The 18,199-nt window shown below is 40.6% G+C and overlaps 2 protein-coding genes across 5 annotated transcripts; one reads left to right on the top strand and one right to left on the bottom strand.

The window, feature by feature from the left end:
* Window positions 1-1,022: 1,022 nt before the first annotated feature.
* uxt (ubiquitously-expressed, prefoldin-like chaperone) lies at window positions 1,023-2,949 on the bottom strand. 2 transcript variants are annotated; one of them, XM_055932417.1, is made up of 7 exons: window positions 2,847-2,949; window positions 2,558-2,712; window positions 2,370-2,451; window positions 1,975-2,042; window positions 1,777-1,884; window positions 1,495-1,558; window positions 1,023-1,322 (listed from the first exon to the last, which is right to left on the bottom strand). In XM_055932417.1, exons 2-7 carry the CDS (start codon window positions 2,641-2,643, stop codon window positions 1,260-1,262), a joined length of 471 nt encoding a protein of 156 aa, XP_055788392.1. In that variant the 5' UTR covers window positions 2,644-2,712; window positions 2,847-2,949; the 3' UTR covers window positions 1,023-1,259. The 2 variants fall into 2 exon arrangements, with proteins under 2 accessions (XP_055788392.1, XP_055788393.1); XM_055932418.1 differs by having other exon boundaries at window positions 2,558-2,912.
* A 9,844-nt stretch (window positions 2,950-12,793) lies between these two features.
* Window positions 12,794-18,105, top strand: zgc:86609 (ER membrane protein complex subunit 3-like). Of its 3 annotated transcripts, none has more exons than XM_055932416.1 (9): window positions 12,794-12,991; window positions 14,836-15,019; window positions 15,146-15,203; window positions 15,288-15,381; window positions 15,560-15,664; window positions 15,872-15,953; window positions 16,490-16,569; window positions 16,831-16,913; window positions 17,178-18,105. In XM_055932416.1, the coding sequence occupies exons 2-9, from the start codon at window positions 14,871-14,873 to the stop codon at window positions 17,304-17,306; spliced, it is 780 nt and encodes a 259-aa protein (XP_055788391.1). In that variant the 5' UTR covers window positions 12,794-12,991; window positions 14,836-14,870; the 3' UTR covers window positions 17,307-18,105. The 3 variants fall into 3 exon arrangements, with proteins under 3 accessions (XP_055788391.1, XP_055788389.1, XP_055788390.1); XM_055932414.1 differs by lacking the exon at window positions 12,794-12,991 and adding an exon at window positions 14,362-14,471; XM_055932415.1 differs by lacking the exon at window positions 12,794-12,991 and adding an exon at window positions 14,478-14,718.
* Window positions 18,106-18,199: the final 94 nt, after the last annotated feature.

The raw sequence follows: 18,199 nt of genomic DNA on the forward strand, positions 1-18,199 counted from the left end.
ACATTCTATTACCTTACATCTTTTTAACCTAAGGTCACATTTTCTTCAATTGTAAATCTTTCAAATGTATTTAAAAAAGTGGGCTAAATATCTTAGCAGCATGAATCTTCCTTGTTCCACATCAAACTAACACCGTATCGGGCACATGATCATGCATGTGTCCCTTTTAAGCAATATGTACCCAGAAAAAATGCATCTATTTTGAGTCAGGTCTTAACATCCAGTTGCCATGGAAACTGTTTCTGGTGTGATGGGGTATCAGTCAAACAGAGATCCTATGAAATTACTTTAAAAAAAAATACAATTAATGAGTATTCCTAATTCTATGGTCACAAAAGCCTTACAGGTATATGATTGGAATAAAAAAAAAGACAGAACAATTTATTTCCCTTATAAAATTTATTAATGTGAGTACATGGTAACTTGTCCAAAGGGACAGAATTAAATGAGCGGTTTTGTAAAGTGATGGTGACTTTATGGCTTCAAAAGTCATAATTTAACAAGTGATAGTTTAAAAATACAGAATTACAAAAATAAATTAAGTGAAAAAGAGGATATGGTTCCTGTGGATTTGGTTCCTGTTGCCGTATAAGTTAAGAGTCCAATCTCTCTGATACTTGAAGTATTAACATTGAACAGGCAAATACAGTTTCTCAGCATGAGAAACTAATATAGAGTACTCTGAACGTTCCCTTCACAACAGCACTTCACCATGCTATTTGAAGATGAAAGTGCTGGTGGCTTTGAAGAGGTGACATTTATGTGAGATACCATACTAAGATCAGGCATGTTCATCCGCATTTGCAAGCTTTATTTTCTTCAATATTTAATTGCGTTATTGATGATGACTTCAGGCATTGAAAAGAGAGGTCAGGATACCAAAAATGTGAATTCATTTTTGGATATATTTGAGATATTATTGGAAAGAGTTGTAGGAATATAGTTTGTCAACATAAGGTTTGCTTGATCTAGTAATACAATGCAGAAAAATGCATCGAACATAAGCAAGCCACTGAAACTGGTTAACAGATTTTAAAACTTCTTTCCCACATTTTATTTTAGGCAGAATTACAGCTTTAAAGTAACTTCTAAACAGTACAACCTGTTCAGATGCCAAGTTTGTATCAAAGGTTTGTTTTACACACCATTTATATTACTTCAGATAAACCAAAGAGCAATGGAAATAATACAGCCTTGTCACTATTATGAATGTGATAGAAAACTGATAACGAAAGGTCAGAACAGAAGCACTACTGCAGCTAAAGAGCGTCTCTCGTCCTTTTCTCCGGAACATCCGTAAGATTTTGAAGCTCTCTTAATCCCTGTTAGTTAGAAAAACATTTACATCATTAAAAAAAAATCTGCCATTACATTTATTTGTGAAATATTTCCCACATTGTGTAATATTGTACCATGCTCATAATACCATCATAATAGTTTGCAAGTAGTAAATACTATTGTGCGGGCAGGAATACCATCTTTTCAATCACTCACCTCCAACACCATGCGAATGTTGGCTTTGATTTTAGCTGAGTCTTTGGTCAACACTTCAGTGTGTCTGGAAAAGGAAATATAATTTCTAAGGATTCACTAATTTCTAAGGTTTATCCAAGATTTGAGAGCTTGAAACATGGGCCTAAATACAATGCTGTATCACAGTAATGTAATAACAAAACACATGTGCCCTCTAGAGGCAATCATTTTGACAGATGTTTACAAAATACTGTACTAATGACCTCTGTGTGTGTTTTAATGGATATTGCTGGTGCTACTCACACTGTAAGCTGATTTGTCTTTTTCTCAATGAACTTCAGAGCTTCTGAGTGCGTTAACTCGACAAAAAAGCCATATCCAACAGCAACAAAGATTTTTGACGAGTCCTCCCTAAAACAAAACAACTCAGTCAAGGCCTCAATCAAATCACAATAAAAACTAAAGTAATATGGACAATTTTCAATAAGCCTAATCACTTACACATGTGCTTGGACATAGAAATTACAGCCAAGATCTATCTCTGTTTTGAGTCCCTTCGTCTCAGATTCCTACGAAGACAATTTGTTAGTACGAACAAATATAAAAATGTATGCACTCACTACTGTAAGTCGCTCTGGATAAGAGCATCTGCTTAAATGACCAAAATGTAAATGTTCTCAATAACTGAGGAAAAGCACAACAAAACAACACATTTATATTATACAACATTTCTGTTATACAACATGTATATGCCACAACATAGCTACATTAATATACATGTATAGAAAATGTAGAAATGTTGATGGCCCACTGTTTGATGGTCACATCTGTTCATCATGGTGTTTGTTGGCCCATAGATATCCAATGTAAGTGGGTACCATGGTGGTAACTTATACCTTCAGGCTTTCAATGGTATTTTTCAGTTGTAGATATTGTGCAATTTTTTCATACACTCCATCTCTTTGCTCCAATACCCTCCTGTCAGAACATAAATAAATTAAAATTGTGCACATGCGCGAAAATGTTGCGCACATTTGAGTTAGCGAATAAAATGACAGTGGTCTAAGGAAAATAGACGACTTACTCCAAATCTCGTTTCAACACATCGCTAATAAACGTTTCATACTGCAAGACCTTTTCGTCAATGCTGGGTTTTCCAGCATGTGCCATTATGAGTCGTGAAATCAATCAGTTGTTGATAGTCATTCGTGTTCGAAAACGAGGCAATGATTCTGAATCCTGAAAACAAAATGTTCCAAAGATATTAACCATATGATGTAGTTAACTCTGCATTCGCCTTATTATTGTTAGCTAGCTGACTATCTATGTTTAATAACAACATAGTCCACAATTTTGTTGTAGCTATGGCTTACCTATCTCAACAGCACAATAAAACTGCAGCTGTCTTATGTAACCACTGTCTAGCTAGCAGGCATGAATAACTAAGTACTTCCGGGGTTACGGATTTCTGGAATTCTTCAGAATAAGAGTTGTGTCTTGTATGCTTTGTAAATAAAAAATGAGGGTGAACATTGAACAATTATCGATATATTTTATGCTAGTTATCATACAAATAATAATTTTAAGTTTTTCTATTAGATATGATGTAATTTTTGGAGAAAAAGATTTAAGCCTAAATGGTCAACAATGTTTATTGTGTGTCTATTAATATAATTTATTGCGCCGTACACAATTTTCTGTACGTTGTGTCACAGTAACATGGGGTCAATTCTACTAAGGTGCACTTCTAGTTTCCAAATCCATAGAGTTTACATTAAGAAGAGATTCACTGCTCATTCTGCGGACCTTAAAGAGTCCAATCCAATATGGTTTTCATGTTGGACATACATATTGCACCGTACACAATTATTTTCAGAATTCTTCAAGCTCTGTCAAATTGGTTGTTGATCATTGCTGGACAACCATTTTCAGGTCTTGTCATAGATTTTCAGGCCGATTTAAGTCAGACTGTAACTCGGCCACTCAGGAACAGATTTGGCCTTGTGTTTTAGGTTATTGTCTTGCTGAAAGGTAAATTAATCTCCTAGTGTCTGGTAGAAAGCAGACTGAACCAGGTTTTCCTCTAGGATTTTGCCTGTGTTTAGCTCCATTATGTTTCTTTTTTATACTGAAAAATTCTCCAGTCCTTAATGATTACAAGCATATCTATAATATGATGCAGCCAACACTATAAATGAATATTTGGAGAGTGGTATTCAGTAATGTGTTTTATTGGATTTGCCCCAAACATAACACTTTGTATTCAGGACAAAAAGTTGCAGTCTTTTTTGTTGCAAATAGGATGCATGTGTTGGAATATTTTTTATTCTGCACATGCTCCCTTCTCTGTCAATTAGGTTAGTATTGTGGAGTAACCACTATGTTGTTGATCCATCCTCAGTTCTCCTTTCACAGCCATTAAACTCTAACTGTTTTAAAGTCCCCATTGGACTCATGGTGAAATCCCTGAGCAGTTTCCTTCCTCTCCGGCAACTGAGTTAGGAAGGACGCCTGTATCTTTGTAGTGACTGGGTGTATTGATACACCATCCAAAGTGTAATTCATAACTTCCCCATGCTCAAAGGGATATTCAATTTCTCCTTTTTGAAAACCTTGTGAAGACTTACAGAAAATGTTTAACCTCTGTCATTGCCAACAAAGGGTATATAACAAAGTATTGAGAAACTTTTGTTATTGACCAAATACTTATTTTCCACCATAATTTGCAAATAAATTCATTAAAAATCCTACAATGTGATTTTCTGGATTTTTCCCCCTCATTTTGTCTGTCATAGTTGAAGTGTACCTATGATGAAAATTACAGGCCTCTCTCATCTTTTTAAGTGGGAGAACTTGCACAATTAGTGGCTGACTAAATACTTTTTTGCCCCACTGTAATTGTATGTGTGGGGTACAGAGATGGGGTCGTCATTCAAAAATCATGTTAAACAATATTATTGTACAGATAGTGAGTCCAAGCAATGTATTATATGATTGTATTGCAAGCCTAAATAAGTTCATGAGTAAAAATTTGCTTAACAAGTCATATAATACCATTTTACTCCTGAACGTATTTAGGCTTGCCATAGCAAAGGGGTCGAATACATATTTACTCAAGACATTTCAGCTTTTCATTTTTTATTAATTTGTATACATTTCGAAAGGCATAATTCCACTTTGACTTTATGCGGTATTTTGTGTAGGTCAGTGACAAAACATCTCAATTGAATCTATTTTAAATTCAGGCTGTAACACACCAAAATGTGGAAAAAGTCAAGGGGTGTGAATACTTTCTGAAGGCACTGTATGCCAGTCAGTTAACACTCCATCTTCTGATCACATTATTTCCATTGTTTCTCTTAAGCAGTTAGCTTCTCACCCATTCACAAGCTAATAGTTGGAATTTGTCACCTCCATTAAAAGGCAAGCCAATAGTGAAAGTCTGTTATAGAATGGCATTTTATTTTACACTGGAAGCAAACAAGCTAAAATAGTTATTTTATTGTTTTGTAAATAAAATATTGTTCTAAATTAGTCAGTGGGCAGAGAGTTAACGCGACAGTACAAAGGTGCAGACTGGATCCAAAGCTGTGTTCGAATGCCCATACTAACATACTGTAGCATAACATACTGTAGCATAACATAGCATAATGAATGACTAGCTAGACATCTTACGACTTCAATAACAATGTCCATTTAGAACGCTCAACGACTATACCACATAGCTAAGCTAAGAATGACGTGAATAATAAAGTCAATAGGTTGCGTTCGTAAATTCACTCTGGCTATCTACTCCGATTTCAGCTTTTGGCATACTAACTATATCGATACAATGACCAATAAGCATACTACATACTCAATTTACGTCGCAAATAGTATGAGTATTCGAACACAGCTCTGGTTTTATGGACAAAAACAATCGATAGTTTTTCCTGTAAAGTGCAATATTTGTACCATATAGTGGCCCCATGCAAACCTATTTCACCACAGTAGAAGTCTAGCAATACTTCCTATGACCTAGCTTTTTGTTCAAACTCATCTATTTTATAATCTACGGACTCTAGTATGTAGACTGGACCCTGGTTTCATGGACACACAATCGATTGTTTTTCCTGTAAAGTGCTATATTTGTGTCCATACACCCCACATTAAGCTGTTTGACTACAGAAAAAGTCCAGCAACACTTCCAATGATCTATATTTTTGTCCAACTCATCTGTTTTGTACAGATAAAAACATACTCCATTTCAGCTGATGAGCAGAGGCGCTCCCCTGGGTGTAAACGCTGTGATTTTAGATACTTGAACTGCGTTCTAAACACTTAAAACACACACCCTATCCTCTCAGCCCTCAAAATAAGAGGGCACTTCTAATGACTTATCATGAAATCTAACGATTACACTTGCAGGGTAAGGGGTGAGGGAGGAAGGAATGATTTTTAAATGGACCGTCCTTGCCTGGAAATTCGTCACTCGTTCATCCCTTGATGATTGTGTTTTCAGCCACCGGTAGCTTGGGGGTGCTTTATATGCGCTACAGTCAATTATGATTGCATGTCTACTTATATTAACTATACAATTATTAATATACGCCTACTGTATGATAGCTAGCAACGTTAGCCTGACTTACTTACGTTAGCCTGACTAGTTGGAACTACCACTTTTGCAGCAATTACAGCTGCAAGACTCTTGAGGTATATCTCTACAAGTTTGGCACATCTAGCCACTGGGATTTTTGCCCATTCTTCAAGGCAAAACTGCTCCAGCTCTTTCAAGTTGGATGGGTTCCTCTGGTGTACAGCAATCTTTAAGTCATACCACAGATTCTCAATTGGATTGAGGTCTGGGCTTTGACTAGGTCATTCCAAGACATTTAAATGTTTCCCCTTAAAGTGTTGCTTCAAGTGTTGCTTTAGCAGTATGCTTAGAGTCATTGTCCTGCTGGAAGGTGAACCTCCGTCCCAGTCTCAAATTTCTGGAAGATTGAAACAGGTTTCCATTACATTACATTTACATTTAAGTCATTTAGCAGACGCTCTTATCCAGAGCGACTTACAAATTGGTGCATTCACCTAATGACATCCAGTGGAACAGCCACTTTACAATAGTGCATCTACATCTTTTAAGGGGGGGGGGGGGGGGCAGAAGGATTGCTTTATCCTATCCTAGGTATTCCTTGAAGAGGTGGGGTTTCAGGTGTCTCCGGAAGGTGGTGATTGACTCCGCTGTCCTGGCGTCGTGAGGGAGTTTGTTCCACCATTGGGGTGCCAGAGCAGCGAACAGTTTTGATTGGGCTGAGCGGGAACTGTACTTCCTCAGTGGTAGGGAGGCGAGCAGGCCAGAGGTGGATGAACGCAGTGCCCTTGTTTGGGTGTAGGGCCTGATCAGAGCCTGAAGGTACTGAGGTGCCGTTCCCCTCACAGCTCCGTAGGCAAGCACCATGGTCTTGTAGCGGATGCGAGCTTCAACTGGAAGCCAGTGGAGAGAGCGGAGGAGCGGGGTGACGTGAGAGAACTTGGGAAGGTTGAACACCAGACGGGCTGCGGCGTTCTGGATGAGTTGTAGGGGTTTGATGGCACAGGCAGGGAGCCCAGCCAACAGCGAGTTGCAGTAATCCAGACGGGAGATGACAAGTGCCTGGATTAGGACCTGCGCCGCTTCCTGTGTGAGGCAGGGTCGTACTCTGCGGATGTTGTAGAGCATGAACCTACAGGAACGGGCCACCGCCTTGATGTTAGTTGAGAACGACAGGGTGTTGTCCAGGATCACGCCAAGGTTCTTAGCGCTCTGGGAGGAGGACACAATGGAGTTGTCAACCGTGATGGCGAGATCATGGAACGGGCAGTCCTTCCCCGGGAGGAAGAGCAGCTCCGTCTTGCCGAGGTTCAGCTTGAGGTGGTGATCCGTCATCCACACTGATATGTCTGCCAGACATGCAGAGATGCGATTCGCCACCTGGTCATCAGAAGGGGGAAAGGAGAAGATTAGTTGTGTGTCGTCTGCATAGCAATGATAGGAGAGACCATGTGAGGTTATGACAGAGCCAAGTGACTTGGTGTATAGCGAGAATAGGAGAGGGCCTAGAACAGAGCCCTGGGGGACACCAGTGGTGAGAGCGCGTGGTGAGGAGACAGATTCTCGCCACGCCACCTGGTAGGAGCGACCTGTCAGGTAGGACGCAATCCAAGCGTGGGCCGCGCCGGAGATGCCCAACTCGGAGAGGGTGGAGAGGAGGATCTGATGGTTCACAGTATCGAAGGCAGCCGATAGGTCTAGAAGGATGAGAGCAGAGGAAAGAGAGTTAGCTTTAGCAGTGCGGAGCGCCTCCGTGATACAGAGAAGAGCAGTCTCAGTTGAGTGACTAGTCTTGAAACCTGACTGATTTGGATCAAGAAGGTCATTCTGAGAGAGATAGCAGGAGAGCTGGCCAAGGACGGCACGTTCAAGAGTTTTGGAGAGAAAAGAAAGAAGGGATACTGGTCTGTAGTTGTTGACATCGGAGGGATCGAGTGTAGGTTTTTTCAGAAGGGGTGCAACTCTCGCTCTCTTGAAGACGGAAGGGACGTAGCCAGCGGTCAGGGATGAGTTGATGAGCGAGGTGAGGTAAGGGAGAAGGTCTCCGGAAATGGTCTGGAGAAGAGAGGAGGGGATAGGGTCAAGCGGGCAGGTTGTTGGGCGGCCGGCCGTCACAAGACGCGAGATTTCATCTGGAGAGAGGGGAGAGAAAGAGGTCAAAGCACAGGGTAGGGCAGTGTGAGCAGAACCAGCGGTGTCGTTTGACTTAGCAAACGAGGATCGGATGTCGTCGACCTTCTTTTCAAAATGGTTGACGAAGTCGTCTGCAGAGAGGGAGGAGGGGGGGGGGAGGGGGAGGAGGATTCAGGAGGGAGGAGAAGGTGGCAAAGAGCTTCCTAGGGTTAGAGGCAGATGCTTGGAATTTAGAGTGGTAGAAAGTGGCTTTAGCAGCAGAGACAGAAGAGGAAAATGTAGAGAGGAGGGAGTGAAAGGATGCCAGGTCCGCAGGGAGGCGAGTTTTCCTCCATTTCCGCTCGGCTGCCCGGAGCCCTGTTCTGTGAGCTCGCAATGAGTCGTCGAGCCACGGAGCGGGAGGGGAGGACCGAGCCGGCCTGGAGGATAGGGGACATAGAGAGTCAAAGGATGCAGAAAGGGAGGAGAGGAGGGTTGAGGAGGCAGAATCAGGAGATAGGTTGGAGAAGGTTTGGGCAGAGGGAAGAGATGATAGGATGGAAGAGGAGAGAGTAGCGGGGGAGAGAGAGCGAAGGTTGGGACGGCGCGATACCATCCGAGTAGGGGCAGTGTGGGAAGTGTTGGACGAGAGCGAGAGGGAAAAGGATACAAGGTAGTGGTCGGAGACTTGGAGGGGAGTTGCAATGAGGTTAGTGGAAGAACAGCATCTAGTAAAGATGAGGTCAAGCGTATTGCCTGCCTTGTGAGTAGGGGGGGAAGGTGAGAGGGTGAGGTCAAAAGAGGAGAGGAGTGGAAAGAAGGAGGCAGAGAGGAATGAGTCAAAGGTAGACATGGGGAGGTTAAAGTCACCCAGAACTGTGAGAGGTGAGCCGTCCTCAGGAAAGGAGCTTATCAAGGCATCAAGCTCATTGATGAACTCTCCAAGGGAACCTGGAGGGCGATAAATGATAAGGATGTTAAGCTTGAAAGGGCTGGTAACTGTGACAGCATGGAATTCAAAGGAGGCGATAGACAGATGGGTAAGGGGAGAAAGAGAGAATGACCACTTGGGAGAGATGAGGATCCCGGTGCCACCACCCCGCTGACCAGAAGCTCTCGGGGTGTGCGAGAACACGTGGGCAGACGAAGAGAGAGCAGTAGGAGTAGCAGTGTTATCTGTGGTGAGCCATGTTTCCGTCAGTGCCAAGAAGTCGAGGGACTGGAGGGAGGCATAGGCTGAGATGAGCTCTGCCTTGTTGGCCGCGGATCGGCAGTTCCAGAGGCTACCGGAGACCTGGAACTCCACGTGGGTCGTGCGGGCTGGGACCACCAGGTTAGGGTGGGCGCGGCCACGCGGTGTGAGGCGTTTGTATGGTCTGTGCAGAGAGGAGAGAACAGGGATAGACAGACACATATTTGACAGGCTACAGAAGAGGCTACGCTAAAGCAAAGGAGATTAGAATGACAAGTGGGCTACACGTCTCGAATGTTCAGAAAGTTAAGCTTACGTAGCAAAAAATCAATAAAATTACAAATCTTATTGACTAAAATGATATAGTACTGCTGGCTGGTGAAGTAGCCTGGCTAGCAGTAGCTGCGTTGTTGAAAGTGAAGCTGGCTAGGTGACCTCGACAGTTTCTCTAAATTTCTCTAAACTACACAATTATCATGGATACAAGGACAGCAAAGACAACTAGCTAACACTACGCTAAGTTTCCCTCAAGAATTTCCCTGTATTTAGCGCCATCCATCATTCCGTCAATTCTGACCAGTTTCCCAGTCCGTGCCGATGAAAAACATCCCCACAGCATGATGCTGCCACCACCATACTTCACTGTGGGGATGGTGTTCTCTTGGTGATGAGAGGTGTTGGGTTTGCACCAGACATAGCGTTTTCCTTGATGGCCAAAATGCAACATTTTTGTCTCATCTGACCAGAGTACCTTCTTCCATATGTTTGAAAAGTCTCCCACATGCCTTTTGGCCAACACCAAACGTGTTTGCTCATTTTTTTCTGGCCACTCTTCCGTAAAGCTCAGCTCCGTGGAGTGTACGGCTTAAGGTGGTCCTATGGACAGATACTCCAATCTCTGCTGTGGAGCTTTGCAGCTCCTTCAGGGATATCTTTGGTCTCTTTGTTGCCTCTCTGATTAATGCCCTCCTTGCCTGATCTGTGAGTTTTGGTGGGCGGCCCTCTCTTGGCAGGTTTGTTGTGGTGCCATATTCTTTCCATTTTTTAATAATGGATTCAATGGTGCTCCATGGGATGTTCAAAGTATCAGATATTTTTTTATAACCCAACCCTGATTTGTACTTCTCCACAACTTTGTCTCTGACCTGTTTGGAGCGCTCCTTGGTCTTCATGGTGCCGCTTGCTTGGTGGTGTCCCTTGCTTAGTGGTGTTGCAGACTCTGGGGCCTTTCAGAACAGGTGTATATATACTGAGATCATATGACAGATCATGTGACACTTAGATTGCACACAGGAGACTTTATTTAACTAATTATTTTTATTTTTTATTTCACCTTTATTTAACCAGGTAGGCTAGTTGAGAACAAGTTCTCATTTACAACTGCGACCTGGCCAAGATAATGCAAAGCAGTTCGACACATACAACAACACAGAGTTACACATGAAATAAACAAACATACAGTCAATAATACAGTATAAAAAGTCTATATACAGTGTGTGCAAATGAGGTAGGATAAGGGAGGTAAGGCAAGAAATAGGCCATGGTGCCGAAGTAATTCCAATATAGCAATTAAACACTGGAATAGTAGATGTGCAGAAGATGAATGTGCAAGTAGAGATACTGAGGTGCAAAGGAGCAAGATAAATAAATAAATACAGTATGGGGATGAGGTAGTTGGATGGGCTATTTACAGATGGGCTATGTACAGGTGCAGTGATCTGTGAGCTGCTCTGACAGCTGGTGCTTAAAGCTAGTGAGGGAGATATGAGTCTCCAGCTTCAGTGATTTTTGCAGTTTGTTCCAGTCATTGGCAGCAGAGAACTGGAAGGAAAGGCGGCCAAAGGAAGAATTGGCTTTGGGGGTGACCAGTGAGATATACCTGCTGGAGCGCGTGCTACGGGTGGGTGCTGCTATGGTGACCAGTGAGCTGAAATAAGGCGGGGCTTTACCTAGCAGAGATTTGTAGATGACCTGGAGCCAGTGGGTTTGGCGACGAGTATGAAACGAGGGCCAACCAACGAGAGCGTACAGGTCGCAATGGTGGGTAGTGTATGGGGCTTTGGTGACAAAACGGATGGCACTGTGATAGACTGCATCCAATTTGTTGAGAAGAGTGTTGGAGGCTATTTTGTAAATGACATCACCGAAGTCAAGGATTGGTAGGATAGTCAGTTTTACGAGGGTATGTTTGGCAGCATGAGTGAGGGATGTTTTGTTGCGAAATAGGAAGCCGAGTCTAGATTTCATTTTGGATTGGAGATGCTTAATGTGAGTCTGGAAGGAGAGTTTACAGTCTAACCAGACACCTAGGTATTTGTAGTTGTCCACATATTCTAAGTTAGAACCGTCCAGAGTAGTGATGCTGGACGGGCGGGCAGGTGCAGGCAGCGATCGGTTGAAGAGCATGCATTTAGTTTTACTTGCACTTAAGAGCAGTTGGAGGCCACGGAAGGAGAGTTGTATGGCATTGAAGCTCGTCTGGAGGTTAGTTACCAGTGTCCAAAGAAGGGCCAGATGTATACAGAATGGTGTCGTCTGCGTAGAGGTGGATCAGAGAATCACCAGAAGCGAGAGCAAGAGCAAGTATGTGACTTCTGAAAGTAATTGGTTGCACCAAATCTTTTTTTTGGGGCTTCATAGCAAAGGGGGTGAATACATATGCACGCACCACTTTTCCGTTTACATTTCACTTCACCAATTTGGACTATTTTGTGTATGTTCATTACATTAAATAAAAATCAATTTAAATTACAGGTTGTAATGCAACAAAATAGGAGAAACGCCAAGGGGGTGAATACTTTTGCAAGTCACTGTCTGTCCAATATGAAAAAGCTATTACATTTAAGGTGATTGGCCACTCTTTAAGGAAAGTAAAATGTGCAGTGACACTTTTCTAGGTGTAAACTCTGTGGATTTGGAAACTAAAAGTGCTCTTGAGTAGAATGGACCCCCTTTTACTTCAACACTACTGTAGATTCAGGGAATTATGTATGGTGCAATATGTATGTCCAATATGAAAAACGTAACAAACATTGTGCAGTACGATGGGATAATTAGCAATGTTATTAATATTGTTACTTTAATTTATAATTAATAGTAGCATTATAAATAATGTGTTGTTATTTGTATTATCGTTGTTACTCTGATAACTATCATTACGTGTATTGCTGTTAACAATAATGTTAACGCTATAATATTATTTGTGTTATAAAGGTGATTCACTTTTTGTCATGTTTCATTAGGGAAAAACAATCTAAGTCTGCTAAGATTTCCTCATAAAATGTTACGAATTTCGACCATTTTATTTTTTACAATCTTCATTGTGGGACTTTTATCGCCGAGGTCATGTCCATATTCTTGCTAGGTCTTGCTGGCGGAACGGATTTTCACATGCCCATGCATGTACCGGAAACGGAAGTAGCTAGCTCTTCTGAACGTTTCAGTTTTTCGATGTTTTTTTTTTCGATGATCCGACTTCCTTGGGACGTACCTACCCTAAACCCTAACCATTACCATTTAAAATGTCAACTTCGAGAGAGAGAACAAATCCAATTTTGAAAAACTCCCATTGGGTGAAATACCACAGTGTGCAATCACAGCAGCAAGATTTGTGACCTGTTGCCACAAGAAAAGGGCAAACGGTAAAGAACAAACACCATTGTAAATAGAACCCATATTTATGTTGATTTATTTTCAATGTTTTATTTATTTAACTGTTTGCACATCGTTACAAAACTGTATATAGACATATGACATTTGACATGTCTCTATTATTTTGGAACTTGTGAGTGTAATATTTACTGTTAACTTTGTTGTTTATTTCACTTTTGTTTATCCATTTCACTTGCTTTGGCAATGTAAACACATGTTTCCCATGTCGATAAAGCCCTTTGAATTTAATTGAATTGAGAGCGAGAGGCCCAACTCAGCGGAAAACCTGTCTCCCTCCAGCAGGTGGAGTTTTTACGCACACAAAGCAGGGAGTTCAATGAGAGAGTGTTGAATTTGGTGAACAAAAACATTTATGGCTTATTTGCTATATGAGGTTTATTTAATCGAATAGACGTTTCGTAATGCTTAAGTTGTTACGAGTGTACTGAAATAAGTAGGACACGTGACATCCCGGCATCTTTGAGAAAAAACACTTTTTATCGGAGTGGTCTGGAGATGGATATGCATATTCATGGGATGAGGCTAGTAGCATAGCATCTCTCTCAATTTAATACACAAGGGATAATGAAAGTGGTGGAACTAACCTTCCACGGAGTTGTATTATTTTCCTGAGTATGCATAACACCGATTTGATTATCCATTTTATACCATGGCTATAATATAGCCACATTTGCTGAAAGAAATGTGTTCAACATCCACTGAAGTAGCTAGCATGTTTACTAGATAGCTACAGTTGTTGTCTTGGTAACGAAACAAATTTGCTAGTTTAGCTAACCAAAACATCACTCCTAGTTTGCTTTTATGAAAATCGAATTCAACAGTGCCAATAAGGTTTTCAATTTTACTTTTGCTTTCAAATGCAGTTCAAACAACATGTGGGAATGAACGATAGCCATTGAATTCTACTTTACTGATATAATATACGGAAATAATGCACGTTCTAGAATTCCCTTAAAGCCAATCAGAAACAAGTATTCAACAATGCCATGGTATAAAGGAAGTTGAGGTCAACAACCCTCATCATATATTTCAAAAAGGATTACAGTAATGAGATGTATCCACCAATCCAAAGAAAGCATAAACGGGAGCTAAAAAGCCCTACATACCGCTATGTGGACATCGACTCTCCCATTGCTAGGTCGGAGAGACATGTAATCTTGTCAGTATATCCATAATCTTTTAATACAATGGGGGATAGGGACGTTCCAAGGATCCATAATAGCACGCACCGTTTTTCGACAGCTGAAACTACATTAATTAATTGGTTGAACTAAAATTAATTATTGATGATTTAAATGTGGATGCTTTCTATTTTCAGAAAATACATCATATCATTCCGTATAATGACCGTATTTGATCATACGTCAGGGGTCAAAGCGTTATGGAGTTCAAAGGCCAGAAGAAAGAGCGCTCGGTTCTCTGATGGTCGGAGAATTGTACTTAAAAAAGGTATAAACGCGTTATTTGAGCTTATCATTCAATTAATATATTAACGTATGTGAAAAATACGGTTGTTGTTTGGATGGCTACACTCACTCCTTTCAATAATCTGTGGTTGGAGACGGTCTTGTCTTATTCAATTATTTAAGGAAACCTATTTGGGTAGCATGCTACATGCGAACTAGCAGCTAGCTAAATTAAGTTACAGGAAGCCCCCTAGGGCCGTCGTGTCAACTAAAGATCCGAGCCAAAGATAGTAAGCAACGCTTTCATAACAGCCTAGAACGAGGAAGTTATTTGTCTAGTGACTTGAGCAGCTCACAATCTATTAGGATAACGTTATTTGTTCAACTGTCTTTTTTTCCCTTCACAGAATAGTCCTGTAGGTAAACTAACCAGTTAAAAAACATGGCTGAGTTGCTTCTGGATTCAAGTATCCGAATATGGGTGGTTTTACCAATTGTATTGATTACATTTTGCGTTGGAATTATCCGTCACTATGTCACCCAACTCCTGCAAAGTGACAAAAAAGTTGATCTGGAACAGGTGTCAGACAGGTGAGTTAACTGACGGAAATACTGTTATCCCATGGTTTGAGAAACTTTAGGCAAACTGTTGTAATTATGATTACTAAATATGTTAGCTTATTGCTTACTATAACCTTAAATTGACTTTTTTTGCAGCCAAGTCCTTCTGCGTAGCCGCATATTAAGAGAAAATGGAAAATATATCCCTAAACAAGTAAGAGTTACATAATATTTTTTATATTCTGAAATGTTCTATTCCTAGTGTGTGTTTAGAGATTTATTTTTATTTTTTTTGTAGTCATTTAACATGCGAAAGCAATATTTCAATGATTCGGAAACTGGGTTCTTCAAGAAGGTCAAGCGAAAGGTGACTCCCAAAAACCCAATGACTGGTGAGTCAATCTATTTGTGTTCTTCCCACTTTGACAGTTGTTGCCTCTATTTTAGTTCCATTCTTATAAATGAGATTAGCAGTACATTTTCTCACTCTCAGAGATGCATTAAAATGTGGTAACAATTTTCTTTACTGCTGTGCTAGACACAATTATTCAACAACTCTAACTTTTTCAGATACCAGCATGCTGACTGACATGATGAAGGGAAATCTGACCAATGTGCTTCCCATGATTGTGATTGGAGGATGGATCAACTGGGCATTCTCTGGCTTTGTCATCAGTAAGTTCAGTTTGTTAGGGACATTGACTGCCCTGCATAACCTCATGTTAGATGTTGAACTTGCAAAATTGGTCCAATAATTAGATAGGAAATAATGCCTACATAATATACAGTATCCTGAATTGTTTGCAATATAATTACACCACAGCCACTTACTATTGTATTGAAGTGGTATTGAACACTGTTAATAGTTTTCCCCCCCCACAGCTAAGGTTCCCTTTCCTCTGACATTGAGATTCAAACCAATGCTACAGCGTGGAATTGAACTGCTGTCTCTTGATGCATCCTGGTACAGTATTCCATTCATTCAGTTGTCTGTTTTCAACCAGCCTTTTAATTACACCAGCAAAGCAAAAATAGAAACATACTTGGGTAATTCAAGGGTAATGGAATTACGCAGAAAATGTATACCTAACAAAAACCTTTGAAGTTTAACAAACCATAGAACGGAACTCTATGCACAACTTCTAACAATTTCCACTGAACATTTTACGAAAACACATTTACAGGAGAATTGTGCAGATACAAAGTTTGGCAACAGAATACAACTGAGGGAGATTTTACTGTAATTCTGGTACCAAACTTAGCATCAGCACAGGTAATTATTTTTACTGTGTAAATTGTTAAAATTAGTAATTTTACATAGAGTTGTATGGTAGGAATTATCCAATTGCATTCTTGTCAGGACAATCTTTAGGATGTGATTCAGTATATTCTTATGTTGAGGCTGTGATTCAGTATATTCTTATGTTGAGGCTGTGATTCAGTATATTATCTTGTTGAGGATGTGATTCAGTAGATTATTTTATTTGTAATTGTTTCTAGGGTGAGCTCAGCCTCTTGGTATTTCCTTAATGTTTTTGGACTGAGGAGCATGTACAGCCTGATTCTTGGACAGGACAATGGTAAGCTGATAATGCCAAGTCTTTGCCATTTTCATAGTGTATATGTTTAACAAGAATGCAGAAAGACTTGGTACCTTGGTGTTAATGTAGAAAACATGTTGGAACAACTCGTTTTAGAACTCTGTTAACAGAATACTGTATCTACCTCGTGAATGCATTTCAGAGTTGTTTACTGTACTTGTCCCAGTTGCAACCCAACTGAGGTACGATGTGGCGGGCACATTTTCGTATTACATGATGACTGTTGGTCTTCTGTTCCAGCTGCTGATCAGTCGAGGATCATGCAGGATCAGATGACTGGCGCTGCCATGGCCATGCCGCCTGATCCTAACAAGGCCTTCAAGGTGAGAAACAAGCAGCCTTGATGTCGGTCTCTCAGCATTAGCTAGCTGTACTTGGACGATCACCGTCAATCATTAAGCTTTAATGTCTAATCTGGCTAATATACTTTCATCTAAAGTCATGAGGATATGGTTTTGTTCTATCCTGGGGCAATTAGTTATTGTGTAATGATGTCTTTGATTTAAGTCCAACATGGGGGTTGTTGGAGCCAGTTTTTGTACTAGTAAGGGTTTTATTTTTTTCGCCTGTCTCCCGTGTTCTTTCAGAGTGAATGGGAGGCGTTGGAGATTGTGGAGCACAAATGGGCCCTGGAGAACGTTGAGGAGGAGCTGATGTCTCGAGACCTGAACTTTTGTGGAATCTTCAGTCAAGAGATAAAAGCCACAATGTTCTAATGAGGTTATTGACCTCGCTGTAGTGCCAGACAGTTTCTGTGATACAGTGTATCATCATGGTTCTGAGGCAGTTGTTTAAAAAAAAAAATGTCTTAAATATGATTGTGATACCTAAACAGTATATTTTTGGCTCAAGGCAATAAAAAAACAATAGAAAGGCAAACATATATTTAACCTCTGACATTAACTTAATGACAACTAATGCCTATTTTGTTTCGTTGTGTAAAAATACTGTAAGTTGAATGTAAATTATGCATGTTCTCAGCTTAGTTTTATTGTTGCCTTGCAATTTTTCACTATTACGCCTTACTGTTAACTGATTTCATTCTCCATTCATATATCAGCGCATCACACAGATGTATTATTTGTAGAAAATAGTTTGGTTGTGTTGATTAATTTCAGACATGCTTCTCCTCTGCACATTTCTGAATCGGCTTGTTCTCTTCATGTGTGTGTGAACCAAGGCCTCATCTCTGATATTGTCTGCATTGCTTGTTTATTTTTAAGTTGTTAGTAGTAGTAAAAAAAACACGTTTTTTTCTTCAGCTGTTCTGTGCCCTCGGAGTCTCTTTCAGGTGTTACCTGATTAGCTCCCAATACCATTTAAGCATTTTTAAACATACAAAATCATCCACTTTGGCTGTACTGTATAATTTAATGAGATGTAGCCTGTCCATTGGAGCTGATGTTTTTGTATCTGTGCCAGAAGAGGTGGTGATATGGGGAGACGAGGATGTATTGAATCTATACCATCTGCTTGGCTTTGGAGATTTAGAAATAAATTATCTGCAGATCTGAAGGCTTTTGTAAAAGTGTATGTTTCATCAATCACGTGGAATGCCTGATCTCCGTGTAGAAAAAGCAATGTGTAGCATGTACGGTACATCTGACTG

This window comes from Salvelinus fontinalis, chromosome 8 (assembly GCF_029448725.1).
Source record: "Salvelinus fontinalis isolate EN_2023a chromosome 8, ASM2944872v1, whole genome shotgun sequence".
Taxonomy (NCBI): domain Eukaryota; kingdom Metazoa; phylum Chordata; class Actinopteri; order Salmoniformes; family Salmonidae; genus Salvelinus; species Salvelinus fontinalis.

Excerpts from the sequence above, each read along its gene's own strand:
- zgc:86609 (XM_055932416.1), top strand. The coding sequence starts at position 14,871 with ATGGCTGAGTTGCTTCTGGATTCAAGTATCCGAATATGGGTGGTTTTA. Across the intron at positions 15,382-15,559 it reads TCCCAAAAACCCAATGACTG|ATACCAGCATGCTGACTGAC; the intron begins GTGAGTCAATCT and ends TAACTTTTTCAG. Across the intron at positions 16,914-17,177 it reads ATCCTAACAAGGCCTTCAAG|AGTGAATGGGAGGCGTTGGA; the intron begins GTGAGAAACAAG and ends GTGTTCTTTCAG.
- uxt (XM_055932417.1), bottom strand. The coding sequence starts at position 2,643 with ATGGCACATGCTGGAAAACCCAGCATTGACGAAAAGGTCTTGCAGTAT. Across the intron at positions 2,452-2,557 it reads GTGTTGAAACGAGATTTGGA|GAGGGTATTGGAGCAAAGAG; the intron begins GTAAGTCGTCTA and ends ATGTTCTGACAG. Across the intron at positions 1,559-1,776 it reads AAGACAAATCAGCTTACAGT|ACACACTGAAGTGTTGACCA; the intron begins GTGAGTAGCACC and ends TTCCTTTTCCAG.